Source organism: Chlamydomonas reinhardtii, chromosome 9, assembly GCF_000002595.2.
Source record: "Chlamydomonas reinhardtii strain CC-503 cw92 mt+ chromosome 9, whole genome shotgun sequence".
Taxonomy (NCBI): Eukaryota; Viridiplantae; Chlorophyta; class Chlorophyceae; order Chlamydomonadales; family Chlamydomonadaceae; genus Chlamydomonas; species Chlamydomonas reinhardtii.
In genome coordinates, this window is record NC_057012.1 from 7,123,928 (window position 1) to 7,149,721 (window position 25,794).

The window sequence follows — 25,794 nt, forward strand, 5'->3', positions numbered from 1 at the left end:
ATACCAAGTACAGTACGCGCGGACACCAGACAGAGAAAGCACCGGGATGGCTGCAGAGTTGAGCGAATGCTGCGGCTTTACATCCGTAATCCGTCCACCATTGAATCATTGCATTGCCTGTGGCAGCGCCGTGGGCAGCGCATTGGGCAGTACCTTGCTGTAGGCGCCACACGCAAGTCAGTTCAGCACCGCAACACATGCACACTGGCACACACATCGGCTCACCTATGATCACAAACCTATTAAAAAATACAATACATGCAGAAGCCCTGAAGCCAACAGTACATATGGGTCACACGCACAAGGAGTGTTGCCAGTTCCGACTGAGGTTGACATGCGGCTCACTTGCAGCGGAAACAGAAAGGCTCCTGCCGCCGTATGCCACTCCTTCGTCGTTGCCTTTCCATCGCTACTCGGTCGTCCAAGCCTCAACGGCGTCGTGCCCTTGCCTCCTCCAATACGCACTTTTATTCATCTTCCTGAATCATAAAACCCCTCACGCACCTTTCACCGTCCTCCCTACTGCCCTGACAAGCACCACACCATTGACGCCTCGCCAGCTGCCGCGGGCTCTGATGCCCCATCCCCACCAGTTCACTTGCCAGCAGTGTCAGCCACAATTTCATCTCCACCATACTTTTAATCCGCATGCGTCAGTGCCAATCCTTTGCCTCAACCCCCGGTGTGTCGTATCGTGATGCTGCCGGTCTGCCAGGCCGCGCCCAGCAAGCGTGCATGCGCTCCATGCGCGCCGCCCTCAGTGATTCGCCCTCTCCGCGTCACCAACCATTGCCATGCCTTGCATTCGGACCTTCGTTGTATGTCTTATGCCCGCCATAAAGCCCTGCCCCCCCACGCCCGGCCGGAGCACGTGTCTGACTGCAGCGTGTCCCAACCAGGCACGTTCGTCCCTTCACCATACATGCACGAAGAAGAATAGTGTGCAATGATCAAGGCGATGTGTGGTGCATTCCATCATGCATATTCAGCACGCATGTGTCCTTCATGAATGCCCCAATCCAGCTGTGCCCCCAGCAGCGTCAGTCCTCCTCGCTAGGCTCTCAGCCTTTGGTTGGGCTAACCCTCTCTGTGTGGGGGCAAATCCTATCCATTGCAACCCGCCCAGACTGCAACTCTGTCTCGGGCCTTGCCACTTCAGCGCCAAATGCTATTGTCTCAACTATTGGTTACCAATTCCTATGACCAAACGCAAGTGCTGTCAGCAGTGAGGTGAGTCGATACAGTAACCTAATGACCCCACCTCATTCGTGTCCTCTAGAGCCATGCAACACATGCAACACAATGGGTAAAGCTTGGGCCAGCCTTGGCCACTACCCGTCGACCAAGCGGTTCTCGCAGTACCACTCATCACAGCACTCGCAGGAATCGCTACCACCAACCCCAACAGTGCCATTTCCCCTTGCTCACCATCAAGATCACCATGCCTACACACCTGCCCAGCAAGTCCCCATAGGCCTATATGAAGGGTACCAGGCACGCACATGCTCAGTTGCTTCCGCCAAAGTTGATGTCGATACCCCGTGGTTGCATGGTCGCGTGTTAGTCGCGTGTTGGAACCCAAGTAACGCCCCAAATGAAGACCCAGTTCAGTGGCTCCCGCACATTGCTCCAGCCCCACGTAAGCCCTGCATCCCGTCCTCCTCCGAATCTCATCCGTTGCCACCTCGGTCGTTCGCAGCAGGCACCCTCAAAGAGCGCGTGCATGCACTTGCACGTATGCGGTTCCATACTGCGGTGCGCCATCCACCTAACAGGTCGGTGACCGCAAACCAAAGCCAAGATCACTCACACAGCAAACACGAGGCGGAAGTCGGCGGCGACAGACATCCAGTCGACAGACATCCATTCAATGCTGTAGCCAAACCCCGTTCCAATGGTTTAAGCGCGCACGCATACACACACAGATAAGTTCCTCCGATGTCCTAGAGAGGGAGTAACGCACAGGATGGCGAAACTGGGCCACTATGGTGCTAAGGTCTCTTGTGATTCGCTCATCAGAGTTGTGGCACGTTTGAGGCGTGGGCGGCTCCTCGTTTCTCTCAAGCCGTGTTTGAAGGGACCACGGCGCCGTTTCCCGGCGGAGAGCCAAAACAACAAAGAGCACCCACCCGCGCACACTGCTTCGCGTGTGCGTGCTATGCCCGTGTGCGAATCAGTTGAAGGCGAAGGACGTCAGCATGCCTGCGCTGCCGTCGCGCACCGCGCCGCCGCCTCCACCGCCGCCTCCTCCCGGCCCTCCGCCCGGCCCCACCGCCGCATCCGCCTCCGCCATCATAGACTCGAGGCAGTCCGCCACTTCGTCATCGCCCATGCCCAGCGTCACAGGCATGTCAGTCAACATGCCGCCGCCGCCAACCCCGCCGCCGCCACCACCGCCGCCGCCGCCGCCCGGCGCGCTGGCGCTGGCAACGGCAAGGAGGGCGCCGTGCCCAGACAGCGTCGATGCACGCCGCGCGCCGCCGCCGCCGCCAGGGCCACCGGCGGTCCCTCCGCTTGGCCCGGGGTTGCTGCAGTTGCCTGTCCCCAGTCGCCCCAGCGGGCCGGCAGACAATAACTCAGTGGGACCCAGGCCATGCCTGCCCTGCTGTTGGGACAGCCCTGCCCCGGCAAAGGCCTCAAAAGGAACGGGCGCAGAGCGGTTGCCGCCGCCGCCGCCTCCAGGGCCGCCGCCGCCGCCGCCGCCAAACAGGCTCAGGCCTGAGCTGCCGCCGCCGCGGCCACCTCCAGTCCCGCCAAAGCCGAAGCGGCCTTCCGAGTAAAACGCATTCGACTCACTGGCCCGGTGGAGAGCGGTCCCGAAGCTCAGGCCGCCGCCACCGCCGCCAATGCCGCCGCCGCCGATGCCCATTTTGAACTCGCCCATAAGGGCTGCGCTGCTGCCGCCGCCAAACCCTGGCGAGCCGGAGAGCGCCGGCGAGGCATGTGGCTGTGGCACCGGTGGCGAGTGCGACAGCGACGCGGCCTGGTGCAGCGGGTGGCTGCCGCTGGTGTGGCCGCCGCCCACGCTGCCGCCGCCGCCAATGATGTACGGCAGCAGGCCGGTGCTGACGTGGCCGCCGCCGCCGCCACCCAGGTGCGCCATGCTGCCACCAGCGCCACCGGCACCGCCTTGGTTGGTGTTGCTGCCGTTCCCAACCTGCAGCGCCGCCGCCACGCCCGCCCAGCCGTGGGTGCCGAAGGCCCCGCTGCTGCTGTTGTTGGCGCTGTGCGGCGCGTTGCTACCGCCGCCGCCAAGCGCCGCAAGCCCGATGCCCAGCGCACCGCCCATGACGCCCCGGCCCTCCGCCAGGCCCAGCCCTGCGCCTGGTCCCGCTCCCGCTCCCGGGCCCAGCCGGGCGCCAAGGGACGCGGTGTCAACCCAGCCCCCGCCCCCAGGGCCTTGCGGCCAAGAAGGCGCAGTGTCACCTCCACCTCCCCCGCCATCTCCTCCGCGGCCCCAGCCTCCAGCTCCCCCGCCGTGCCAGCCTCCTCCTTGCCCGGCCCCTGCCCCACCGCCTCCTCCCGCGCCGCCTGCTCCCCAGCCCAGGTTGGGCCTTCCTCCCTCGCTCTGTGTGGCCGTCATCAGTGTCATGACGTCCACCATCTCCTCGCCCTCCACCTTGTCAAGCCGCTCGAGCAGCTCGTCCAGAGGGTCCAGACCCGCCGGCCTGCCGCCGCCGCCGCCACGTGCGGATGAGAGAGGCACGCCGGGTGCGGCGCCGCCCTCAGCCCACATGCCGCCCTGTTGGTGCCGTTGTTGGTGCTGTTGGTGTTGTTGGTGTTGTTGGTGCTGCTGGTGTTGGTGATGGTGGTCTTGGAGGGGCTCTGATTGCCAGGCCTGGGGGCCGCCGCCACCTTGAGCCATGCCGCTTGTGCCGGATGGCGGAGAGGCGTGTTGCTGGCTGCGTGTCGGCATGCCCAGCAGCTGCTGCTGCTGCTGCTGCTGCTGCTGCTGCTGCGAGGCCGGGTGCTGCTGCCGCACCCGCTGCAGCTCCTCCACCTCCTGCCGCCAGCGCTGCTGCAGCTGCGCCAGGGGCTGCCCGCTCAGAGTGCCGGGGCGCCAGCCGCCAGAGGGCTGCAGCGGTTGGGGCAAGCGGAAGCAAGGACAACGGAAACAAGATGAAGGACAAGAACACGCCAGGGTCGGTTGGGGCAAACGAGTTGTGGCTTAGGTACATGGCGGACTGCCGGACAACTCATGCGTAGTGTTAACTCCCAAGCGCAACGCTCAAGCCCAAACCCTACCCAACCCCACCTGTCCTGCCTCGCCCTCGGCACAGCCCGGCCCGCCGTCGCCTCCGGCGCCGCCTCCTCCTGTTGGGGCAGCTCCGAACCCGGCCGTTGCTCCTGCCGCCCCTCCTGGGCCTGGAAGCGACTGGGGGCCAGACACGTGCTGCTGCGAGCTGGAGTTGGGGCCGGAGAGGGCGTTGGGCCCGGAGTGTGAGTTGGGCCCGGAGTGGGAGTGCGGGCCGCCGTGGGACTGGGAGTGCGGGGGGCTGGCGGCGGCGGCGGCATCCGCCGGACTCTGCGGGGACAGGGCGGGATAGGTGGGGCGCGTTGCAACGGGCTGGCGGCCGGCAGGTCGGGCGTTGTCGTCTTTGACACGAGCAAGCGCATACGCTAGACCGTGGCGACGGGTTCGCTGCGTTCATCCCAATCTCACCACAAAGCAGCTTCCAGGCTCTGCTTAATGCGCACCCACAGCCCACGGCCAACGGCCCGCAGAGCCCACAGCCAACGGCCCACAATGGCTCACAGCATTAGCACAGCTAAAACCTGCCCACAGCCCATACGTGCTCAACTGCACCCACCTGGCGCGCCGGCCCTCCAACTTGTGCGAGACTTGTTCCCACTGCCTCCTGCTGCTGCTGCTGCTGCTGCTGTTGCTGCCGCTGCTGCTGCTGCTGACGGCGGTGCTGCGGCGCCTCTCGCTCCCTATCGCTTCCCTCGCCCTCCTCGTCATCACGTGACACAGGCGCCACTGCCACCAGCCCAGCCAGGGGGCTGGAAAAGCCGCCCGCACCGGAGCCAAAGCCGCCGGCGGCGCCCGACACAGCCGTCTTGGAGGGCAGCCTGTAGTGACCGGCCGGGACAGGTTGGGAGGGGCGTGCATTTAAGCGCTGTTTGTGACACAGGATAAAGAGACAGTAGCGCCCGCACTAGCAACCGCACCAGCATCAGCACAACGCCCTCCTTAAAGCGTTGCAGACGCCACGGTAGCCCCGACCTTCAAGCCCTCACCTGCACAGCGCGTTGAGCGAAACGTCGCACACATCATCATCTCCCACAATGCCAGCCGCCACAGCCGCCGCAGCGGCCGTTGTAGGCAGCCCGTCCGCCGCCAGTGCCGCCGCCAGACGGGAGACGCCGCCGCTGCCCGGCCCGACGCCGCCGCCGGGCCGGGGCCTTGCCACGCCGCCAGACAGCGTGACGGCAGCTTCGCCGCTACCTCCGCCGCTGCCGCCGCCCTGAGATTCAAGCGCGTCCGCCGCCGCCGCCACGACCACCAGGCCCGCGCCGCCGTCGGCCAGCGCCGCCGCCACGGCGCCGCCGCCGCCTCCCTGGCGACCCAATGGCGCCGCCGCCGCCGCCGCCGCCGCCGCTTCCGGAGCCGTGTCCGCTGGCTGCTGCAGTTGCTGTTGCTGCTGCGACGCGTCCTCCATTGCAACGTCGCCGTCGGCGTCACGGCCGTCACGATCGCCGCGGTGTTGCTCGTCCTGCTGCTGGCTGCCGCCGCGGGCCTCCCAGATATCTGCAGCCGTGATCAGCCCAACGTCGGCGGACGCATTTTCAATGGCAGCTGCGCTGCAGGTCGCCGCCACACCGCTCGTCAAGCCGACCCCAGCGCTGTCAAAGGACCGCCGCTGGTGTGCCTGCAGCTGCTGCTGTTGTAGCAGCAGGGACCCTTCCTGTCGCAGTGCGCCTGGTTGCAGCTGCAGCTGCCGCGCAAGCGACGGTGCACTCCAGCCGCCCCCGCCGCCACCGCCGCCAGGACCGGTACCGTATGCGACGTTGCCGTTTCCTCCTCCTCCTCCTCCCCCGCCGCCACCACCGCCGCCGCCGCCCTCCCCGCCGTCCTCTCCAGCACCGGAGCCCGGAAACGACAGCCGCTGCCGCCGCCGCGCCCGGTTGGTCTCCCAATCACCGGAGTCCATAATCAGCTCACGGCCGCCGTCGCCACCGCCGCCGCCGCCGCCACCTCCGCTGAGCAGTTCGTTCTGAAGCGTGCTGACGCCGCCGCCGGCACCCGCCCAAGAGGTCTGCTGGTCCGCAGGAGCGCCGCCGCCGCCGCGGCCGCCAACGCCGTGAAACGAATGCCGTGTGCGGTTCGGGCCTCCGCCTCCGCCTCCGCCGCCGCCGCCAACGCCAGGCGCGCCCATGCCCATACTCATGCCCATGCCTAAGCCGGCCCCTGGGTCGAGCTCGATGGTGCCGCTGGGGCCCACGCCGCGACTGGCGCCGCCGACCACGCCGGCGCCGCCGACGCGCAAGCCGCTGCCGCCGCCACCCAGCCCACCCAGCCCGCCCAGCCCCATCGCGCCCAGGCCGGACACGCCTGACATGAGGTTGGGCTGCGACACGCTGGCGGTGGGCGGGTTGTGGTGGCCGCGTGACCCGAACGGCTGTAGCAGCCCCTGCCCCTGCTGATGCTGCAGCTGTAGCTGTAGCTGGGCCTGCAGGTTCGGTGCGCCTCCGCGGCCTCCGCCGCCGCCCATCCAGGAGGGTCCGGTGCTGCCGGGGCCGCCTCCGGCTACAGACACGGGCGACAGGCCGCCGGTGCTGCTGCCGCCTCCGCCGCCGCCAGCGGAGCCCAGTGCGAGGTCCGACAGGTGCGGCAGGGAGCGCTCGTTGACGAGGCTGCCGCCGCCGCTGAAGGCAGCTGCCACGTAGTCGGAGCCATGGGAGGCGGGCGTGGAGCGAGCCTAAGGGGAGCGAACAGGAAAGACGCGGAGGTGAACATGGGCATAGGTAAGGGAAGCTGAGTCGGAGGCACTCCCGGGGCACAGCCGGCGCCGTCCCACCCGCTACCAGAGGCTCCTAGTGCCCCGGCAAAGGGTTCCCAGTGCCATCCCGTGCCGCCTTCCTCCCAAACTCGCCCCACTCAACCCACCCAGCCCACCGGCCTCGCCAAATCCGGGGCTGCGCCCGCCCCCCACCTGCTGCCCCTGCAGGTGCTGCAGCAGCTCCGCCATGCCGCCGCCTGCAGCGCCCACCAGCGGGCTGCCCTGCCCCAGGCCCAGGCCAACACCGCTGCCGCCGCCGCCCAGCCCAAGGCCCAGACCGCCGGCGCCGCTGCCAACGCCCGGGCCGCCGCTGCCGCGCGGCTGCAGCAGCGACGGCTGCCCCAGTAGCGACGGCCCCATGTTGAACGGCCGAGCAGCGCTGCCGCTGCGGTGCTGGGGAGGCTGTAGCTGTAGCTGTAGCTGTTGCTGTTGCTGCTGCTGCAGTGGCAGTAGCAGGCCCATGCCTCCGGCCACTGCACCGCCTCCGCCTCCGCCGGTGCCGCCGCCGGCTGAGAAGCTGTTGCCGGCAAGGCCGGCGACGGGCGGCGGCTGAAAGAAGGGGGAGGCGGTGCCGATGAAGGAGGCGGAAGCCGAGGGCGCGCCGGAATGGGGCCCGGAGGAGGCCGAGGTGGAGGTGTTGTAGCCGTCCTGTATGTCGTGAGCCGGGCGCCGTGTGTATTTCGTTTGGATGTGGGTTTGCACACGGGTGCGGGTTGTGCTGGCTGGGCGAAAATGTAGGTTTGCAAGACCGGCGTGGGTCTGCTACGGGGCGATCGCCCCATGCAGTGGCAGGTGCCGCTGCCTGTACGTTGCCTCTACGTCGCCTCCACCCATCCCCCTACACACGCCCCATGACCTCTCACAGCGCCCCCAGGCCCCCACCTTAATCCAGGCGAGGTGCGCGTTCAAGCCGCCGGCGCCGCCTCCGCCGCCACCAGCCCCAAAGTACATATGGTGCTGGGCACCGCTTCCGCCGCCGCCGCCGCCGCCACCCACGCCAATGCCGGCAAGCAGGCGGCCCTCGCCAGGGCCCGTGCCGCCGCGGGAGTCGTCGGTGCCGCCGCCGTTGTACGAGGCTGCGAGCAGGGCGGTGCGCACGAGGGTCAGGCGGCGCAGGGGTGCTCAGGGCAGGGGCAGCCAGATGCTAGCGGGCGGCGGCGGGCGGCAGCGCCCAGTAATGTGCAGCGGGGGCACTGCGTGCCTGCATGCGTGCTTGCGTGTTTGCAAGCAGGCGCGGGTGCCGGTAGACCCGTGCGTGGCGCGTGCTCGCCGCCTGCCTAGCAGGTGCCGCCCACCTAGGCATCAAGGTACGTACGCACTGGCAGTCCTAACCACCCCATTCCGTCCCAGTCCGCCCTGGCCACCCCATTCCGTCCCAATGCGCCCTAGCAACCACTACCCGCCCCATTCCGCCCCCAGCCGCGGCCATGCGGCGCCGCGCTCACTCCGGTGCGACGACGGCCCCTGTGAGGGCGAGTGCGTGCTGGGCGGGCCGCTGGCGCGAGCCGGCGGCGGCATGGCGGCGCCCAGGTGCGCAGCAGCCGCGCCCGCCGCCGCCGGCGACACCTCCGCCGCCGTCAGCAGGTCCCGACCAGCACCCCCGCCGGCGGCGCGGCCAGTGGAGGCTCCAGCGGCGGAAAGCATCCCGCCGGGCTTGTCGTCGTCCTCCTACGAAGGGCGGCAACGCATGGGGTAGACAGACACCGTTGGGAGGGAGTCGACACCGCGTGTGTGTGCGTATCCGCGTGCGTGTCACGCCGCGCTCCCAGGCGACAGGGCTGTCCTGGCCGCGGCCGTCGCATGGCTGTACCCCCAGACCCACAGCAGCCCTCAGCAGCCAAACGTGCACATGCACCTCCCAGACCTATGGCCGCACTACCCCGCCTGCACCCGGTCCGCCGGTAGCGTTGAGCCCCAGTCACCTCCATTACGCCAAAGCCGACACACGACACACACACACACACGCACACACACACACACACACGCACCTCGCTGTCGCCGCCCCCCGCACCCCCGCCGCCTCCTCCTCCGCCCGTGGCTCCGCCGGTCATGCCCAGGGCCTTGTCGTACGCCGCTCGGCGCGCCCCCGCGTCGTCCGAGCAGTCGCGCACCAGCTGCACGGAGGGTGGGACAGCAGGGGCGGTTGGTAGGGCGGTTGGTTGGTTGGTAGGGCGGTTGGTAGGGCGGGTGGGTTTGGAGAGCGTGGCTGCGTCGTTTGCGGTTGTGGCCTGCCCCTCTCCGCCGTTCCGCCTCCGCCTCTCCGCCATTCCGCCTCTCGGCGCCTCGGCCCGCGACCCGATCCCCAACGCCCCTAGCGTCCGACCCCACACATCAGACACACACACGCACACACACACACGCACACCCCGACCTCTTCCTCTTGCGCTTTCCTAACACACGAGCACACCACACCTGCAGGTAGGAGTACAGCACGTTGCTGCGCCGGCACGTCTTGCTGCGCAACGTGCTGTGCCACAGGTTCTTGATGTCGTTGTCGGTCCTGCGGGCAGCAGTGGGTTGCAGGTCGCGGCAGCAGCAGCGGCGCGGCAGCAGCAGGACAGGGCAGGGCAGCGCGTCGGAGGCGGCCCCAGGAACCGGGATGACGAACGCGTGCGAACCCATCTCTGATTAGCATCAGGCGCGGGGCGCGCATGTGCACGTATGCGGGTGCGTGTGGACGCCATTGCAACTGCACAAACGGCAATGCGCCCCTCTTCCTCCCTCGGGCGCCCAGCCCCCGCTCTTTGTGCATGCGGCCTTGGGGAAGCAGGGCAGTCCTGCTCAGTCCTGGACAAAGAAGGTCCCATCCCTGTTCCGCACAGACTCGCTGACCCGCACCCTGAGACTCATCAGTCGCTGTGCCCCGCCCCGCCCCGCCCCGCACCTTCCGGGCAGGTGTCGCGCGATTGCAGCCCAGCGGTTGCCAATCTGTGTGCGGCGGGACGTCGGGAACAGCGGACCACACACACACGCACACACACACGCACACACACACACACACACACACACACACACACACACACACACACACACACACACACACACACACAGAGGGTTAGCTGGTGCCATGCGTGTGTACCGTACCGTATGATGGTCCGAGAGCGGGCGGGAGCTGCACCGCTTTCGCGTGCGCATGCGTGTGTGTAACTCCATGCTAACGCGTGAGTGTTGCTGGTGCGGCAAACGGGAGAGGGCGATCTCTGGAGACACTCCTGCCGCCCGCGCATCTTGGCCGTGCTCGTGCTGCTGGCGAGTGCGCGAAGCGGTTGCTCTCCTGACGCGGTCGGTCACCGCCCCTCATGCCGCGCAGCCGCACAGGCAGCTGGCCCTTGAGCCAGCCGCTAGGCTGGACGCTAGGAAGCAACAGCGGGGCACTGCCTGACTGGGCCGTCCGTTGCCGCTTCAGCTGGCAGGTATGCAAGCAAGCGCTGCCGGCAAAACAGGCTGTCAAACCGCTTATATCGCTACAATGCATGTGTGCTACGGTGCAATGCATGGCGCCTCAAACTATGGACAGGTGGCGCCAAGGCCCAAAGTGCGCAACGGGTTGGCGCGTGGCGAGCGCACTGACCTCCATGTGCCTGTGGGGCAGCGAGGCGCACAGAAGCGGTGTGAGGACAGGTTTACAGAGAACGGGACTCGTTTGATCGCGCAGGAAGCCATTGCCCGCCGGCCACGACGATTGCCTAGCGTCGGCCCTCGTCGAGCCCCCGGCGGGGAAGTCCCGTGTCTCGGGGTCCACACTACCCACCGGCGGGCGAGCTCGAGCTCCTCGTGTGGCAGCCAATGTAGCTTTCGTGTCGAGCGCTCAGTATCTAGAGCACCGGTACTCTGGTTTCGAGCAGGCACACCCTTCGAGCCTTTCCTCGGTCGTGGAGCGTCGATTTCCGGACTGAGAGCGCCGTCGTGCTCAGACCCCGGAGCGCCTGACCAAGCGATAGACGTATACACCGCGTCCAGGTGCACCTCTGTCCCTTGCTGTTCCGTTGCCTCCATTGTCTATGATGTGATGTTCGTCACCGGAGCTCGCTAGATGCAGCGCCTTTATTATCCTCCGATAAAGCAAGGACTTGAGCCCTGCTCAAACACGAGGCGGTGGGGGCCTAAGACAAGTAGTGCCGATGGTAGGCCCGCTCCTTGCCATTCCCTTTCAGACTTCCAAAGATTGTCGTTTCTCAGATACAGCCTGTTGATTCATTAGGTTGGAGCGCGTCTTGAGGGATTAAACCGCGGATTCGCTGGGTGTCGTCCAGGGTGTCGTCAAGGAATGCAAGCACAGCGAGTCTACCTCATACTTGCAGATATTTAAGCCGATGTCTGCCTTCTCTGATAAGGAAACGTGTGGCGTTCCTGGAAACACCCAGGGCATGAATCGCAAACCCGATCGTGGTCGGTGCGTTTTTTCCCTTGCTTATGTGTTGAGCTGGCGTATTTTAAACTGTAAGACGTGTAGCACTACTTGACTGTGTGGACAAAAGCCGGGCTAAAGTAGTCATGGGCACGCTTTGCAAGGCATCTTCATGCTGTGTTGGTATCGGCGATCATACTAGTACTCTTTGGCTGCATGATACAGCCGGTGTGGCGAATCGCCCTGCCGTATGGACAGTGCAGCTGGCGCGCCTCAGAGCCGCTCTTATATATTGGTATGGGTCTTATGGGGAGGATTGTAGTTGGCAGGTATTCTGAGGCTTTATAAGGCAGTCGTCGCTCAGCCCCCAGGTCCGGGTTGGGCACGGCCAGCGGTGGAAGGCACCTGGTGTCTTGCCCGGTGTGCCGCAACTTGCTACGAGAACGGTGGACGCGTGACTTGAATAAACACTTGGGTGGCAAGACGGCTTCGGTGTGAGGCAGCGCCCACAAGCATGAAGATGAACCAGCTAATCTGTCGTCAGCTGTCGTCTCCGGGCTTGGAATGTATCGCCATCCGTACCAGGGGAGGTTAGTCAGATGGGCGACGGGATGGCAGTGCTCGTGTGGGGTGTCGGGTCTGGGTGATAAATGAGGCGGGTCAGTCAGCCGGGGAAGGCTGAACAAGCCGCTCAGGTACAGTTCCGGCGTAGGCGCAGGCCAAGGCCGCTGCGCACTGCTCCCTGCTCGGTGCCTGTGGAGTGCGGGTGCTCATACGTGTTGTGTCGAGCCGCCCCGAAGCCACAGCAGATGTATGCGTGCGACCCAGCGCCAAAGTGTGACTTCGTCTCAGGTCTTGTGGAGTCCGGATGCCCTGCGTTTGGGGCTGGCTTAACGAAGTGCTTGCGAGTGAAGGCTTCTGCGCAGCCTGCGCCACGCGTCTATATATGACGTACACGATGTCGTCGGCGCTACCCGCAACTTGCTCGCCCTTCAAGTGCATGCAGAGCCCTTTGCGTACGTCATTGCCCTGCCAGCCGCAACCTGTGCGCGCCAGCGCCGCTTCAGGGGCAGCGCCACGCTCTCCTCGTGGCCTTTCCTGCTCCCCCCGCTCCCCATGTGCATGCCGGATTGCCGGCACCAGGGCTTGCGTCTTCCAAGGGTAGGCCGCCGCCGCTGGCGAGAAGGGCCCTAACCACGTTCTCGCCCACGGCATCTAGGGGCCCAAGAATGCCTAGGTCCTAGCGAAAGGGGGAGTTGGCGAGATTCGGCCATTCGGGGGGCCATATACAGCCCCACGCGGCGAGAATGCACCCCGGGAAATGCCCAATGTTCCTCGCCGGAGGGCCCACATTGGGGCACTTCCTTGCCGCTCCCCGAAGATGCAAGCCCTGGCCGGCATCATTGAACCCAGCTATCTCAGCGCCATTGTAACGCATCAGGCACCTGACGGGGGCTCATCACAGGGCCTCATCACATTATCGAAGATAGTTTAAGTTTAAGACTAACAATGCGAAGCCGAGGAAGCCAGCGAGCACAAAGAATCCCCGAACTCAAACCCCCCCCCCATACACGTTCGCTGGCACAGCAGAAAAGAAAGTGTGAGCACATGCAGCGACAGCAGTTGCACGTTACCCACCCACGTAATGGTGTTATGGTGCCCGGGGCCAGGCGCCTCCCCTGTGCAGGGACACCAGGGGTCGTATGTTGTTTTCGGGGTGATGTTCTAGCTTCAGACAAAAACGGCCGGGTGGCCGCCGTTTTTTGTCTGGGCACATGGCGGTTTGGGGGCTTCTCCATAGGATTTCAGACTAAACCCGCCCCAAACCCGGGCCAACAAAGTCTCGACCCAGACATTAGCCCCCGGGAGGAATGTCTAGGAAAAGGCCAAAATGGCCAATTAATGTCTGGAGACATTAAGATAGGAGCCCTGAGGGACACGCCGTGACGGGTCGGGCGTCTGGCCTACGCCCCCACCCCCATCATGACTGCCCCTGTAACATCAGGACGGCTGCCGTACGGGCTGCGGCCCAGTGGCCCACACCAGTAAGCAGGGGGTCGCCATGACTCCGCCCTGGTTGCGGCACCCAGCGCGTGTCGCTACCAGGCTTCTTGACGGGTTGGCGGGTGGGTGGGTGTCCGGCTACAGCTGTGCCGATGTGGTGCTGTGCCCTTTTCCCCTTCCCTCTGGAAAAAACGGCTGGCAGGTGGGGCTGGCAGGCCGCATCCTGCTCGTCACCGCACACGTGCGGGTCCGGGCGAACCGTGCGGGCCCACAAGGCTACGAAGAGAAAGGACAGCAAAACAGCAGCCAGCGGTCTCGCCCATTGACTGTCAGCTTCCAACAACTTTGACAACAATGAGCACGCACGATACTTGAACTGGCAGCAGCAGTGACGCTGCATTGGATGGACGGCTGCAAGTTTTGGGTTGGGAGTACCGTACGGTATCCACATGTAGGCCAGCACGCGCCGGCACGCCCGGACGCAGCTGGTTTACCCCGCGGCAGCAGCGTCCTCCGAGGGACAGGGCAAAGCTGCCTGCCAGTGCGGCTCTGACCTTTCTCGCCATGCAGCGGCGGCGGCCTACCCCTGGGGCATGCAAGCTCCGGTTGCTCGCGCTACCCGCAGACCACGGTGCGACCTTACATGCTGGAGTCGACCCCGCCTGACCTATGAAGGACCGCGGCCCGACAACCACGGTAAGCTGTACGGGAGGGAGGGATTGGAATTTACTGTTTCGATTCTGGCGTCAATCGCTTTAGGGCTGGGGGGCTTGGGGCGATCGACAACGCACGGAACCGGCTGCAGTCTGAGGCTGGATGCCGCAGGGCCGTAAAGCCGACCTACCGACCACGCACCGCTGTCCTCGCTGACCACCGTAGGTTTCCACGCCCCAACTGGCCCCAAAAACCACCCCCGGTGGGTTGTGCTCTTAATGATGTAGGTGCGTTACTATATCTATGCCAGCTGAAAATGGCTTGGTGCGGCAAGGCGCAGCCCAGCGACAGGAAACCCGCGCAACCCTTGTCCATCGGCGCCCGTCCTAGCTTGGTGCCATCGGATCGAAGTGCAGCCAGCCAAGACTAGTCTTGAGGGGGAAGAAATCGTCCCATTTCAGCACTCGATGTCGGTGCGAAAATCGCGAGAGCCCTGTACTGCATTTAACTCGAGCTCGAGGGATGCGCAGCCGTTGTTTTTATCACACCGTTAATCAAATCGCCGCGGAAATTTGACAACACCACATCACTATATACTGTATGCCGCTGCGCAGGGGATGGTCTAGTACGCTAACCTGTTCGGGTTGCTTGCCAACCGCCTGCCCGTCGGCCCCCCGCAGGACATCCTTGAGAATTGCTGGACGCACAGTAAAATCATTTGCACCACATACAGAATAATAGATGGTTAAAACCGCCAACCTGTGATTTCCGCCGCGGTCGGAGCCCTCGTTGAAGAAGAAACAACAATGTAGTGTTTGCCTTGAACTTCAAACGTGCGCAAGGCATCAGCTTGAGACTATGCTGGCATGCGAGCCGGAGGCAGCGCTTACACGGACAATACACGAATACCTGCGCAGTCGCCACTTCCCTCGAGCAGCTGCTTCTCTCGCAGATGAAGCTCGTCTTGTGGACTCTGAGGAGTCAGGTCGGTATTGAGCACTCTTCAACATCATGAGCCTAGCCTCAACGGCTCGTTTCATTTTGCCTGCGCAGACGCGAGTTTGCTTTTGGGCTTTTTACTTGAATGGGTAAGTCATCATGTCGGGGGCTGAGCGGTCGCGAGCGAGCAAGCGAAACAGCAATTGCAACCACCAGCAGGGACCCGCACGAACTCGCACGACGACGGGAAGCGCCGCGAATCGACTTGGCGATAGGTGGTTGCGGGCTTGAGATCATGTTAGTTGTTTGGGTATTTGGACAGCACTGCCCGTAGGGTGGTAGCTGCGGTCCGAACTTGGGGCCCTGGGAAGTTAGCGAGGCGCCTGCAAGTGTCTCCTTGTCCCGCCGCAACCATTTTCCGCCGCATTTGCGTTCTTTGCTGCAGTGGAAGTCCTTCTGGGTCGAGTTCGGTGAGCGCGGCACCAGGTTCAGCAATGTAAGGAGCCGCAGCGTTGGAAACCCAACGACGGCTGCAGGCGCGGGGTTTCTCATGCCAGGGCCGGGCGAGGCTCCAGCCCAGCTACGGCAACCCTGTAACGGCACGTATGGGTCAGGTCGAGATGCTGCGGGCTGTGCGGGAGGGCCGGCGAGTGGGGTGAACTTGGCGAACGGACCAGCCTTTGCGGCGGATGCCAGCCGGGCATATCCTCATGCCAACGGCGGCCTGCACTCACAGCCGCACCAGCACCAGCAGCAACCGTACGGCAGCCCCCCGCCGCCTCACCACCGACACGGCGGCACCGGCAGTAGCGGGCAGCCGCCGCTGCCGCCAACAGCAGCGATTGGCGGCGGTTGCGTTGACCCGCTTCTGGCTGGTGTAGCTGGGGGTACGGCAGTCGCGTGTACGACAGGCAGGCAGCACCGCAGCAGCAGCGGGCCCTTCAGCGAGTCGGGTGGCGCGAGTGCGGGCAGCGGAGGCGGTGGAGATGCGGGCGGCGGAGGCAGAGGTGGAAGCGGAAGCGGCGGGGCCTTCCGACTGCCTGCATTTCCGCCGGAGCAGCACACTACTGTGAGCGGCGGGGTCAACGGCTACCACCGCGCGTCGGCACCGCCGCAGCAGCAGCATTTGCCGTCGCAGGAGCTCCAAGAGGACAGAGCGCGACAGTGGGAACTGCAGTGGCAGCAGCGGCAGCGGCTGCGGCAGCAGCAACAGCAACAGCAGCAGTGCGGGTACCGCCGCATTGCCGATGAAGGTGGCGGCCCCGACGGGGTCGGCGAGGGAGGTGAAGGGGGCGGCGTGTGGCAGCAGGGGGCCGCGGCGGGCGCTGCTGGCAATGAGACTGCGGCTGAGGATGCGCAGCATCAGCGCCTGGCGTGTGTCCAGCAGCAACAGCTGCGCCCGCAGCCACCACCCCATTCTCTATTAGAGCAGCCGCAGCCGCAGCACCCGCACCAGGCGCTCGACTGCAACAGCCGGCACTGGCTGCAGCAGGGGCAGCAGCACGCAGCTGCCGCCGATGGCTATGCTGCTGACACGGCGGGCCCGCGACATGAGCACCAGCAGCTGCGGCAGCCGCAGACGCGGCAGCAAGAGCAGCAGCTGCCCGGCTCCGGCGGCGTGCTCTCCCCACGTCGGTCTGCAGCGCTGCCCGCTGCGGAGCATGCCTCAAGTCATTTCGCTGCTGGTGGCGGCTGTAGCAGCTACAGCCGCGGCAGTGGTGACGGGGGCCCCGCGGGTGAACGCGGTGGCTTTGGCGGCTTTGGCGGCTTTGGCGGCGGCGGTGGCGGTCGTGGCGGCGGTGGCGGTGGTGGTGGTAGGGACCCGGGGCAGACCACAATACCCGCGATGGCCCGAGTGTCCAGCGGCGTTCTCAGCACCGCCGGCGGAGGCCCGGAGGGTGAATCTGGCGTGCCCACCGCCGGTGCCCGCTCTGCATCCGCCGCGCTGCGGCAGTGGCCGGAGCAGCAGCACCAACAGCAGCAGCGCCAGTCGTTTTCGGTGGAGCAGGGCGGCAACTGGGGCCAGCCGCAGCACCAGCAGCGCCAGCAGCAGCTGCCACAACAGTCCCCACAGTTGCAGCCGCACCACCAGCAGCGGCAGCAGCACGCAGCCCCGCCCCACCACCCGCCTCAGCTGCAGCAGCCGGGTGGCGAGGGCGCACGCAGCAGCTACCCGGCACCCCACCAGCAGGCCCAGCAGCCGCAGCACCAGCAGCCGCAGCACCAGCACCAGCAGCAGCGCCCGCAGCAGCAGCCGCAGCAGGCGCCGCACGGCTTGGCAGCCACGCGTGTCCGGCTGAGTGACGATGGCGGCATGCTTGCAGAAATTGAAGCTCATTATTCCTACCATCACACACAGCACCAGCAGCAACAGCTGCAGCCTCACGAATACCAAGGCCACCAAGATCGCCATCATAACAACCACAACCACAACAACAACTACAAGCACAACCAGCACGGCGGCCAGGAGCAGCATCAGTGGCGGCATATGCACGCCGACGCCCCGCCGCCGCCACGTGTGTCGGGAGGCGGCGGCGCGCCTCTGCTGTCCGTGCACCCCGGCGCCGGCGCCGCGGCTGCAGTCGCGGTTGCAGGTGCGGGCGGGGTTGATGTGACAGCCGCCGCCGGCGACGCTGGCTGTGGACTCGGTCACGGAGCCCTTCACGACAGCAGCACTGGCAGCGGCGTCCCTGGCTACGGCGGAGGCGGAGGCGGTGGAGGCGGTGGAGGAGGTGTGCCCTTGGGTGCCCGGTGGTCGGGGTCCCCGCCTCAGGTGCGGCGGTGTGTGGTTCGTGCGTGGTGGAGTGCGTCATCAGCCGTCCCCGGGGGCCAGGGCCTTTCGACGTGCATGCACCACTTCACTGCATTTGAGTCTATCTGCCGGCGGAAGACACGGCAGGGCCGCAGGGTGTGCTCTGTGCATCTCCGCACGCGGCCCTGGCAGGCACGTGTTCGAGGTCTTCGAATGACGGCTGTGTGTTCTGGAGGCTGCCAGTGGACGTGTGCCTCCGTATATTACCCGTTACATCTCGTGTCGCCGCCCAACGTGTCGCCCATTGCAGATGCCAATGGATGCCGGAGACGCTGGCAGCGGCGGCCCCAGCGGGCACCTGCTGCAGCCTGGCATCCTGCCTGGATCGGCAGTAGCAGCAGCAGGTCCTCACGGCGAGTCGGCGGAGGCGGAGGCAGAGCCAGGCCGCGGCGGCGGCCGCCGCGGCGGCCGTGGCGGGCGCGGTGCTCGTGGCGGCGGCGGCGGCGGAGGCCGGGGGCGTGGCGGCGGTCGGGCAGGCACCGCCGCCGCCGCCGCCGCCGCTGTCTTTGGTGATCTCGCTGATCACGCCGCCGCTGACCGCACAATTGTTGGCCGCGGCAGCCGCGGCGGCCGTGGCGGGCGCGTTGGTGCGGGTTCCAGCCATCGCGGTGGCCGCGGCGGGTGCGGCGGCCGAGGTCGCAGCCCCGTGTCACAGACCGCTGACGATGCGCTAGCAGCGGTGGCAGCGGTGGCTGGCCCTGACAACGGTGGCGGTGCAGCAGGAGGAAGCCTGATGGCGCCTCCGGAGGCGGCGGCGATGGCTGCGGCGGCCGCGTCGCGCATTAAGGCCGCCGAGCCCAGGGCGCGCGTGGGACAGCCGGCGAGCGGCGGAGACCTCCTAACGTTAATGCGCTGCAGCCAGAAGCAAATACGAGGTGGGATGCGGGGCGGGACTGTTTACACAATCTAGTTAGCGCGTTTAGCAGGCATCGCTCGGGACAAGTTCAATCTCTCTACTCTCGCGGTTGCTCCCTTCATGTGTAGACGCGCTGATTCGTGCATGTGTACTACCGTCCCTCCCTACCTTCTGCCCGCTCACAGTCCGCCGCCAGTCCAAGAGCTGTCCGGTGGAGAAGCCGGAGGGCGCGCAGTTACTGACCACCACCGCAACCGCCACAGCCGCCGGCCATTACGATGGCAATGCCAGTGCCGATTACGGCATTGTTGGAGCCATGGCTGGTGTCGGCCGCAGCAGTGATGCGGAGGAGTGGGCAAGTGGCGGCGGGCGCCGGGCGGAGGGCGGCACGCCAGGCGCGGAGGTGAGGGCGTCCCTGTGGGCTTGTGGCACAGTGGCACTAATGAGCCCAGGTGGGCTGCAGTCTAAGCCCATTTCCATGGCAAAGGGCTATTGCCGTACCTTCATCCTGTCAAGTTGTGCATGCTCTTGCATACTCTCGCACATTCTTGATCTTACTGGAGTGTGCGGCTGTGTGCGCCACGCCTCCCGCCACAGCGGCTCATCTCGCCCTCCGCCCTCGGCACCCTGCAAGCGCCACGTTCCGCCCACGCGGGCCCTGGCGCTGAGGGGCCGCCGGCCGTGCTGCCCCACGCGCACTTCCAGCAGCCGCACCAGCAGCCGTTGCCACAACAGCAGCAACAGCCATGCCATCACAATCAGTACCCGCAGCAGCACCAGAGACTGCAACAGCAGCAACCGCACCACCACCAACACCAACGCCCAGATCCGGAGCTGCAGTACCCAGGCCAGTGCTACCCGCAACCGCAGACGCGGCCACAGACGCGGCCACAGCCGCAGGCGCAGGCGCAGCCGCAGCCGCAGCCGCAGCCGCAGCCGCAGGCGCCAGCAGACGAGCTGCTGCTTTCGCTCCAGCGGCGGCGGCCGGCGCAGCCGCGGATTCAGGTGCCGCCGGGCGGCCCCGAATTCGAAGGCAACTGGGCAGGGGGTGCAGGGAGCGTGTCGCCCGGCGTGGGGCGCTCGGGCACCTGCGACGCCAACTTGCAGGGGCCGATGCCAACGCAGCCGCAACGGAACGCCCAGCACGCGCAGCATGGCGAGCAGCATGCCGTTAACGTTGCAGGCAGCAGCGCAGCACGAGCCGGCCCTGTTGACGTCATGCCTTTGAGCGCAGCAGGCTCAGCCGCAGCAGTGCAGGCTCAGCCGCAGCCGCAGGTGCCCAGTTGGCAGCAGCTGCTGTCGCCACAGCAGCAGCCACCTGCGCACCTGCAGCAGCACGCTCAACAGCAGCACGCTCAACAGCAGCAGGCACAGCAGCAACAGCACCAACATGCGCTGCCGTACGGAATGCAGCGGCGCTGCCTGACTCCCTACTGCAGCGGCGGCTCTGGCGGCTATGGAGGTGGCAGCGGTGTTGGTCACCACGGCGGTGCAGGTGGCGACGGCGGTGGTGGCGGCGTGGGTCCGTCGGCGCCCGTTCATAGCCCGGGCGATGCGTGCGGAACCCACGGCGCACGTGCAGACGGCGGCGGCGGCGGCGGCGGCGGCGTTGGTGGCGCTCGGCAAGAGCCGGCCGGAGGCAGCAGTGGAGACGGCGTGTGTGGTGCTGCGGGCAGCGATGCTGCCGGGACCTTTGCGAGCCGCAAGCGAGCTTCGGAGCTTGATTATTACCCGCCGCGGCCCCACCCAACCATGCCGCCACCATCGCAGCAGCACTGGGCGCAGCCCCAGCAGGCGCCGCCGCCGCAGCAGGCACAATGTGCTACCTATGTTGTGGACAGGCCGCAACAAGTGCCGTACAACGCGCCTCCAGCCAGCTGCCAACCGGCAACGATGGCGATGGCGCCGCAACCGTTGCAACCGCCGCAGCCGCCGCAGCTGCTGCAGCCGCCGCGCCAGCAGCCAGCATACCAACGGTTGCTGCCGCAGGCGGCCGTTCACACAGCAATGGAGTCAAACCTCCAGTCAGCGCAGATTCCAACGCCCGCCTCCGGCACTGCCACAAGCCCAGCAGCCGATCTTCCAGACACACCCGGCGCCGCCTGCTCCGTTGCAAGCGCCGCCGGCGCCAGTCCATCGCATGCGCCCGCCCGGGCGGCGGCAGCAACTACAACCGCAGGGGTTGCGCTGCTGGACCGGATGGGTGGCGGTGCGGGACCCGGCGCGGGAGTGGGCGCGGGAATAGGAGCAGGTGGAGCAGGCGGAGCAGGTGGCGGCGGTGGTGGTGGGGGAGGCGACGGCGGCGGCCAGGGCGTGCAGCACGGCAACCGCGGCCTGCTGCATAATCAGGACAGCTGGGGCGGCAGCAGTGGCGAAATGCCGCTCGCCGTACCGACAGGTGCGCCCCCACTGCCGCACGCACACAGCGTACGGTATCGTAGCCACTGCTGCACGGCGGTACCGCAGTGCACCGCATGACACCGTACAGCACCTGGCCGCATTGAATGCTCCATCCCGCTAACCCGCCTCCTGTGTCACCTGCTGTTGCGACGCTGTCGTACTGACGCTGCTGACAGGTGGCCGGAGCGGCAGCTGGCACCCGCTACAGCCTCAGCAAGGCCAGCCGCAGCCACAGCTGCTACAGCCGTCGGCGACGCTGCTGCGGCAGCAGCCGCTGCACTCGCAGCCACTGCAGTATCAGCAGACGCCGTACCAGCAGCCGTACCCGCAGCCTTACCAGACGCAGCAAGGGCAGCAGTACACGGTACCCGCCACGGCTAGGGGCGGTGGTGGCGGCGCCTGCACCGCGCCAACTCGCCCGGCGCTGAGCGGCAGTCACTCAGTCGTGGGCGGCGGCGGCGGCGGCGGCAGCGGAGCACGAAAGCGGGGCAGCGCTGACGGCGACGGCGGCACTTCATGCGGCCGCCCAGACGAGAGCCCGCAACCTTACTCCACGCCGCAGCTTCCGCCGGGGCCCCAGCCCAAGCAGCAGCAACAGCAGCCGTGGCTGCGTCAAGCGCCGCCTGATGCGTGCGCTCCATACCCCCACCAGCCGCCGTACCCGTCGCACACGGCACCGCCATACCAGAAGTCTAACGCCCCTGCAGCGCAGCAGCAGCGCCCGCAGGACGGGCCTGATGCGGCCGCCGCGGCAGGCGGCGGCCCGCACATGCCGCAGCACCTGCAACGGACGTCCCCACTGCCCGTGCCCGGGGTGCCGGCGGGGGTTCCGGAGGTGGGCATGCGCGGAGCCCTGGGGCCGCCGCAGCAGTACCCGCAGCAGCAGCAGCACCCGCAGCAGCAGCCGGCGCTTGGGCCCTATTTGCCGCCGGCTCCGCAACATCAGCAGTATTCGCAGCAGCAGCAGCAGCAGCAGCAGCAGCAGCAGCAGCAGCAGCAGCAGCAGCAGCAGCAGGAGTCCGCCGCCCCTGCTGAATCGGGTGCCGTCTGGGCGCCGGCCCAGCCGCCGTACGAACAACAGCAGCCGCAGCCGCAAGTGCTGCCGCTGCAGCCCCTGCCGCCGCAGCAGCAGCACCACCTGCAGCAACAGGCGATGCAAGGCCCACAACCGCACAGCTACCAGGCCCAGGCCCAGCCACAGCAGCAGGCGCAGCAGCAGCAGCAGCAGCAGCAGCAGCCTGCTGGTGGCGTGCTGGGCGCCACCGGTGGCATGGATGGCGGTGGCGGTGGCGGTGGCGGTGGCGGTGGCGGTGGCGGTGGCGGTGGCGGTGGCGGTGGCGGTGGCGGTGGCGGTGGCGGTGGCGGTGGCAGCACCGACACCGAGCCCGGCAGAGCTCTGCCGCCGGCGCACGCCTACAGCAGTGGAGCGCCTGCGCCTGCTGCTGGCGTGGCTGCTGAGTCCGCGGCTGTGCCGTCTGCTGCTACTGCAGGTGCTGCGGCTGCGGCTATGGCTGCGGCTGGTGCTGCTGCGGCGGCTACAGCTGGTGCTACAGCTGGCGTCACAGCAGCTGGTGGCGGCCTTGACTTTGGCAGCTACATCAATCCTGGCGGGCCCGGTGCCGCCGGCGACCTTCATCCTGGCGGCGGCGGCGGCGGCGGCGGCGGTGGGCTGCAGAGTCAGCGCCAGAGCATGTGCACGGCGGCGCTTGAAGGCTTCATTGACCAGGAGCTACTTGCCCGTGAGTAGATGTCTGCTCTCTAGCTAGGGCTTACACCGGTAGGGTATCCTTCTTCCGTCACGTGTTGACATTGCTGGCGGCTGCTGGCATCTAGGCAACCGCGCGCTTGGGACCTTGGGCGCTAAATGCGATAGCGTGACAGGGGCAGCGGTTCCTTTGCCCGGCCGGTGCTTGATGACCTGTCGGGACCTCGCATGCCTCCCATCCACCCGTCACACATGCACACAAGCACCACGGTACCAGCAAACCAGCGGAAGGACCTTTGCCCCTCGCCCCGTCCCCTTACTTGCCCCTCTGACTCCGACTCTACCCCTGCCCCTGCCCCTACTCCCTTCCTCTGCTCTGCAGTCTCGCCGGACGTGCTGGACCGGTTCGCTGAGTCAGCAGCCACAGACCTGCTGCCCTTCGTCACCTAGCCCCAATAGCCCCTACGGCACCTGCGGGCATAAGCGGCTGCTGGTGTGTGTGTGTGTGTGCACCAGGAGCGAGTGGCGCAGCTATCCGGCGCCATGCACCCGGCGTCACGCTTTTGCGGTGGGGCGGAGCGAGTGGCAGTGGCGGTGGCGACACAACATCCGGTGGCGACACAACATCCGGCGCCATGCCGTCTCGGTGCCGCATATGTGCTTTCCTGTTTGTTCATGTTACCGTATCCTGTCCGCCTGTAGACTGTGCATCTGCGGTGTGGTGATGTGTTCCGTTAACACATTTTGGTAGTTATGCAAGGGTTCACCACTACCCCACGGCTGCTAGAATCCCAAAGGCTTCACTATGAATGCATGAGTGGTGACTGTGCTGTGTTCCAGGTTTTCAGTAGTCGATGGAATATGAGCTTATGCCTAAAGTAGGGGCAAACAAGTGCGGCATTGCTGTACATACTAGTTATTTTTGGTTGGAGCGGCCCATGGGCCATGGGATGTGGCGTGTGTGCGTGCGTGCGTGCGTGTGTGCGTGCGTGCGTGCGTGCGTGCGTGCGTGCGTGCGTGCGTGCGTGCGTGCGTGCGTGTGTGCCTGGCTGCGTGCGTGCGTGCGTGCGTGCGTGCCTGGCTGCATGCGTGCATGCGTGTGTGCCTGGCTGCGTGCGTGCGTGCGTGTGTGCCTGGCTGCGTGCGTGCATGCGTGCGTGCGTGCATGCGTGTGTGCCTGGCTGCGTGCGTGCGTGCGTGCGTGCGTGCGTGCGTGCGTGCCTGGCTGCATGCGTGCATGCGTGTGTGCCTGGCTGCGTGCGTGCGTGCGTGTGTGCCTGACTGCGCGCGTGCGTGTGTGCCTGGCTGCGTGCGTGCATTCGTGCGTAAACAATGCGGCAGCTGCTCCCAACATGCATGGACCTGGCTATAAGGGATGGCGGATAAAGACTAACCTCTAAAAGGCATGCGCAATTACAGAAATGCTTATCCTGTGTGGCATCCTTAGCGTGTGGCGCGAGCGCTGTTTAATTTGGGTGAGCACGGATTTGGAGGTGCGTGCCGGCTTGGGCCGCATGCGCTGTTAGCTAGTGCGGGCCCCGGGGGGCAAGGGGGCTGGAGACCGAGACGGAGAGATGGATGCACATGCACCCGTGAAGGAGCGGGTCCGGAGACCCGCACTTGCCCTGTTGTCACGGCGGCCAGGGCGGCATGCCAGTTCCTGCATCAGCAGGCTCCTGTGCCGTGGCCCCTGGTCGCCCGGTCCAATTGCATGGCGCGACTACACACGTGTGCGGCGTTGCGGGGTTCCCCGATACGGAAAGGCTGCTGTGGGTGGAGTGGGCGGGGGCGGCGGGGGCAACGCTGTCGGCTGCGGGTGAGCAGTTGGCAGGCCGCTGTTGGAAAGGCGCGGCCCTTACTTGTTGCGTTCTTACACACTGGCTTGTGTGATGAGCGAACCGTTGTGGTCACTGCTCCCGCAGAACATTGGGCTGCAGGTGCGTTCTGTGGGTGCGCCTGGCGCCGCCGGGCCTCCTGGACGACTCCCTACCTCGCCTGTTTGGAGAGCTTACTTGGTCTATATATTTCCCTCTCGTGCACTGCGGCGGCCCATTGTTGTTTTCCGGGCAATTTCATGTCGCAAAGATGCATACGCATTCCCGCAAGCGGCATCGCACGGCCTTCTGTCCATGCGCTCTAGTGCTTGGTTGTACTAGATTGTTGGGGAGCGCCCAGTGATCCGGAGGACATGCATTCTTTGAAGAACATACTAAGTGTGACTTCGTACCGACACATTGCGGGGGGCTATTGCGAGCGGCGAGGCCGCGCTTGGCTGGGGTGGCGGCGGCGCCCACGGTGTGTCACGCATGGTGATGAGGACATTGAACCGGAGATGAAAGGGCTTCCATGTCTGTGATTCATATCTGCTCTGCGATGTTGTGGTGGTGGTGGTGGTGCTGCTGGTGATGCAGCCTGGAGCTTGCGTACAGCATGTCAAGCTCCGTGCGTGATTCACTTGCCCTTACGTGGCCAACTGGCCATGCTTTTTAGAGCTTCGGCGGTGTCCTGATTCTTTATGCATGGCGGGCCGTGCCTGTACGAACCCACCCCGGCTATGTCCGGGAGATGAGGTAGACGCTCGCGGTCTCAGACTGGAGACGTGGCGTGGGTTTGGCCCTTGTCCGTGGGCTTGGCCCACTTTTCCCCAATCAAGGTGGACGTTACCCCAGGCGGTTCGATTGACTGGCTGGAGGTCGAAAGCGCTAGCTTAAAGTGACCTACAAGATGGTTGTGGTGCAGCGGGAACACAGTCCGCCAACGCAGCGTGTAAACAAGCAATTGCGGGGAGTTTCCATCAGGCAGGGGAGGGTTGCGATATGGGCGGACCTGCTAGGCTGCAGTGGCATCCGAGGCTTAAATTCTGCCGTAACTCCCGAAATCCAACCACCTCCCCTGACCCCCGTACCTATCCGTACAAAGCTGCAGACGGTAGTGTACTAGCGCCTGCGCCCCACCTCGCGGAGACCAGCGAGCAAGCCGAGGATGCAGCCCTAGGCAGCCGACCACCAACCTGCCTTAACGCTGTCCCATGGCACAGCCCTAGGCAGCCGAGTTAGGGGGCAGGTTGCCCTG

At 65.9% G+C, this 25,794-nt stretch overlaps 2 protein-coding genes across 2 annotated transcripts; one reads left to right on the forward strand and one right to left on the reverse strand.

Moving 5' to 3' along the window:
* Nucleotides 1-65: 65 nt before the first annotated feature.
* Nucleotides 66-11,518, reverse strand: CHLRE_09g411950v5 (uncharacterized protein). Its single transcript, XM_043066287.1, has 12 exons — nt 10,756-11,518; nt 10,576-10,585; nt 9,889-9,932; nt 9,417-9,504; nt 8,993-9,118; nt 8,450-8,672; nt 7,887-8,080; nt 7,158-7,652; nt 5,242-6,923; nt 4,812-5,073; nt 4,256-4,525; nt 66-4,075 (listed from the first exon to the last, which is right to left on the reverse strand). The coding sequence occupies exons 2-12, from the start codon at nt 10,579-10,581 to the stop codon at nt 2,174-2,176; spliced, it is 5,292 nt and encodes a 1,763-aa protein (XP_042921583.1). The 5' UTR covers nt 10,582-10,585; nt 10,756-11,518; the 3' UTR covers nt 66-2,173.
* A 3,240-nt stretch (nt 11,519-14,758) lies between these two features.
* On the forward strand, nt 14,759-25,504 carry CHLRE_09g411975v5 (uncharacterized protein). Its single transcript, XM_043066288.1, has 8 exons — nt 14,759-14,995; nt 15,064-15,098; nt 15,395-17,722; nt 18,012-18,636; nt 18,803-19,020; nt 19,215-21,015; nt 21,194-22,756; nt 23,105-25,504. The coding sequence occupies exons 1-8, from the start codon at nt 14,869-14,871 to the stop codon at nt 23,170-23,172; spliced, it is 6,765 nt and encodes a 2,254-aa protein (XP_042921584.1). The 5' UTR covers nt 14,759-14,868; the 3' UTR covers nt 23,173-25,504.
* Nucleotides 25,505-25,794: the final 290 nt, after the last annotated feature.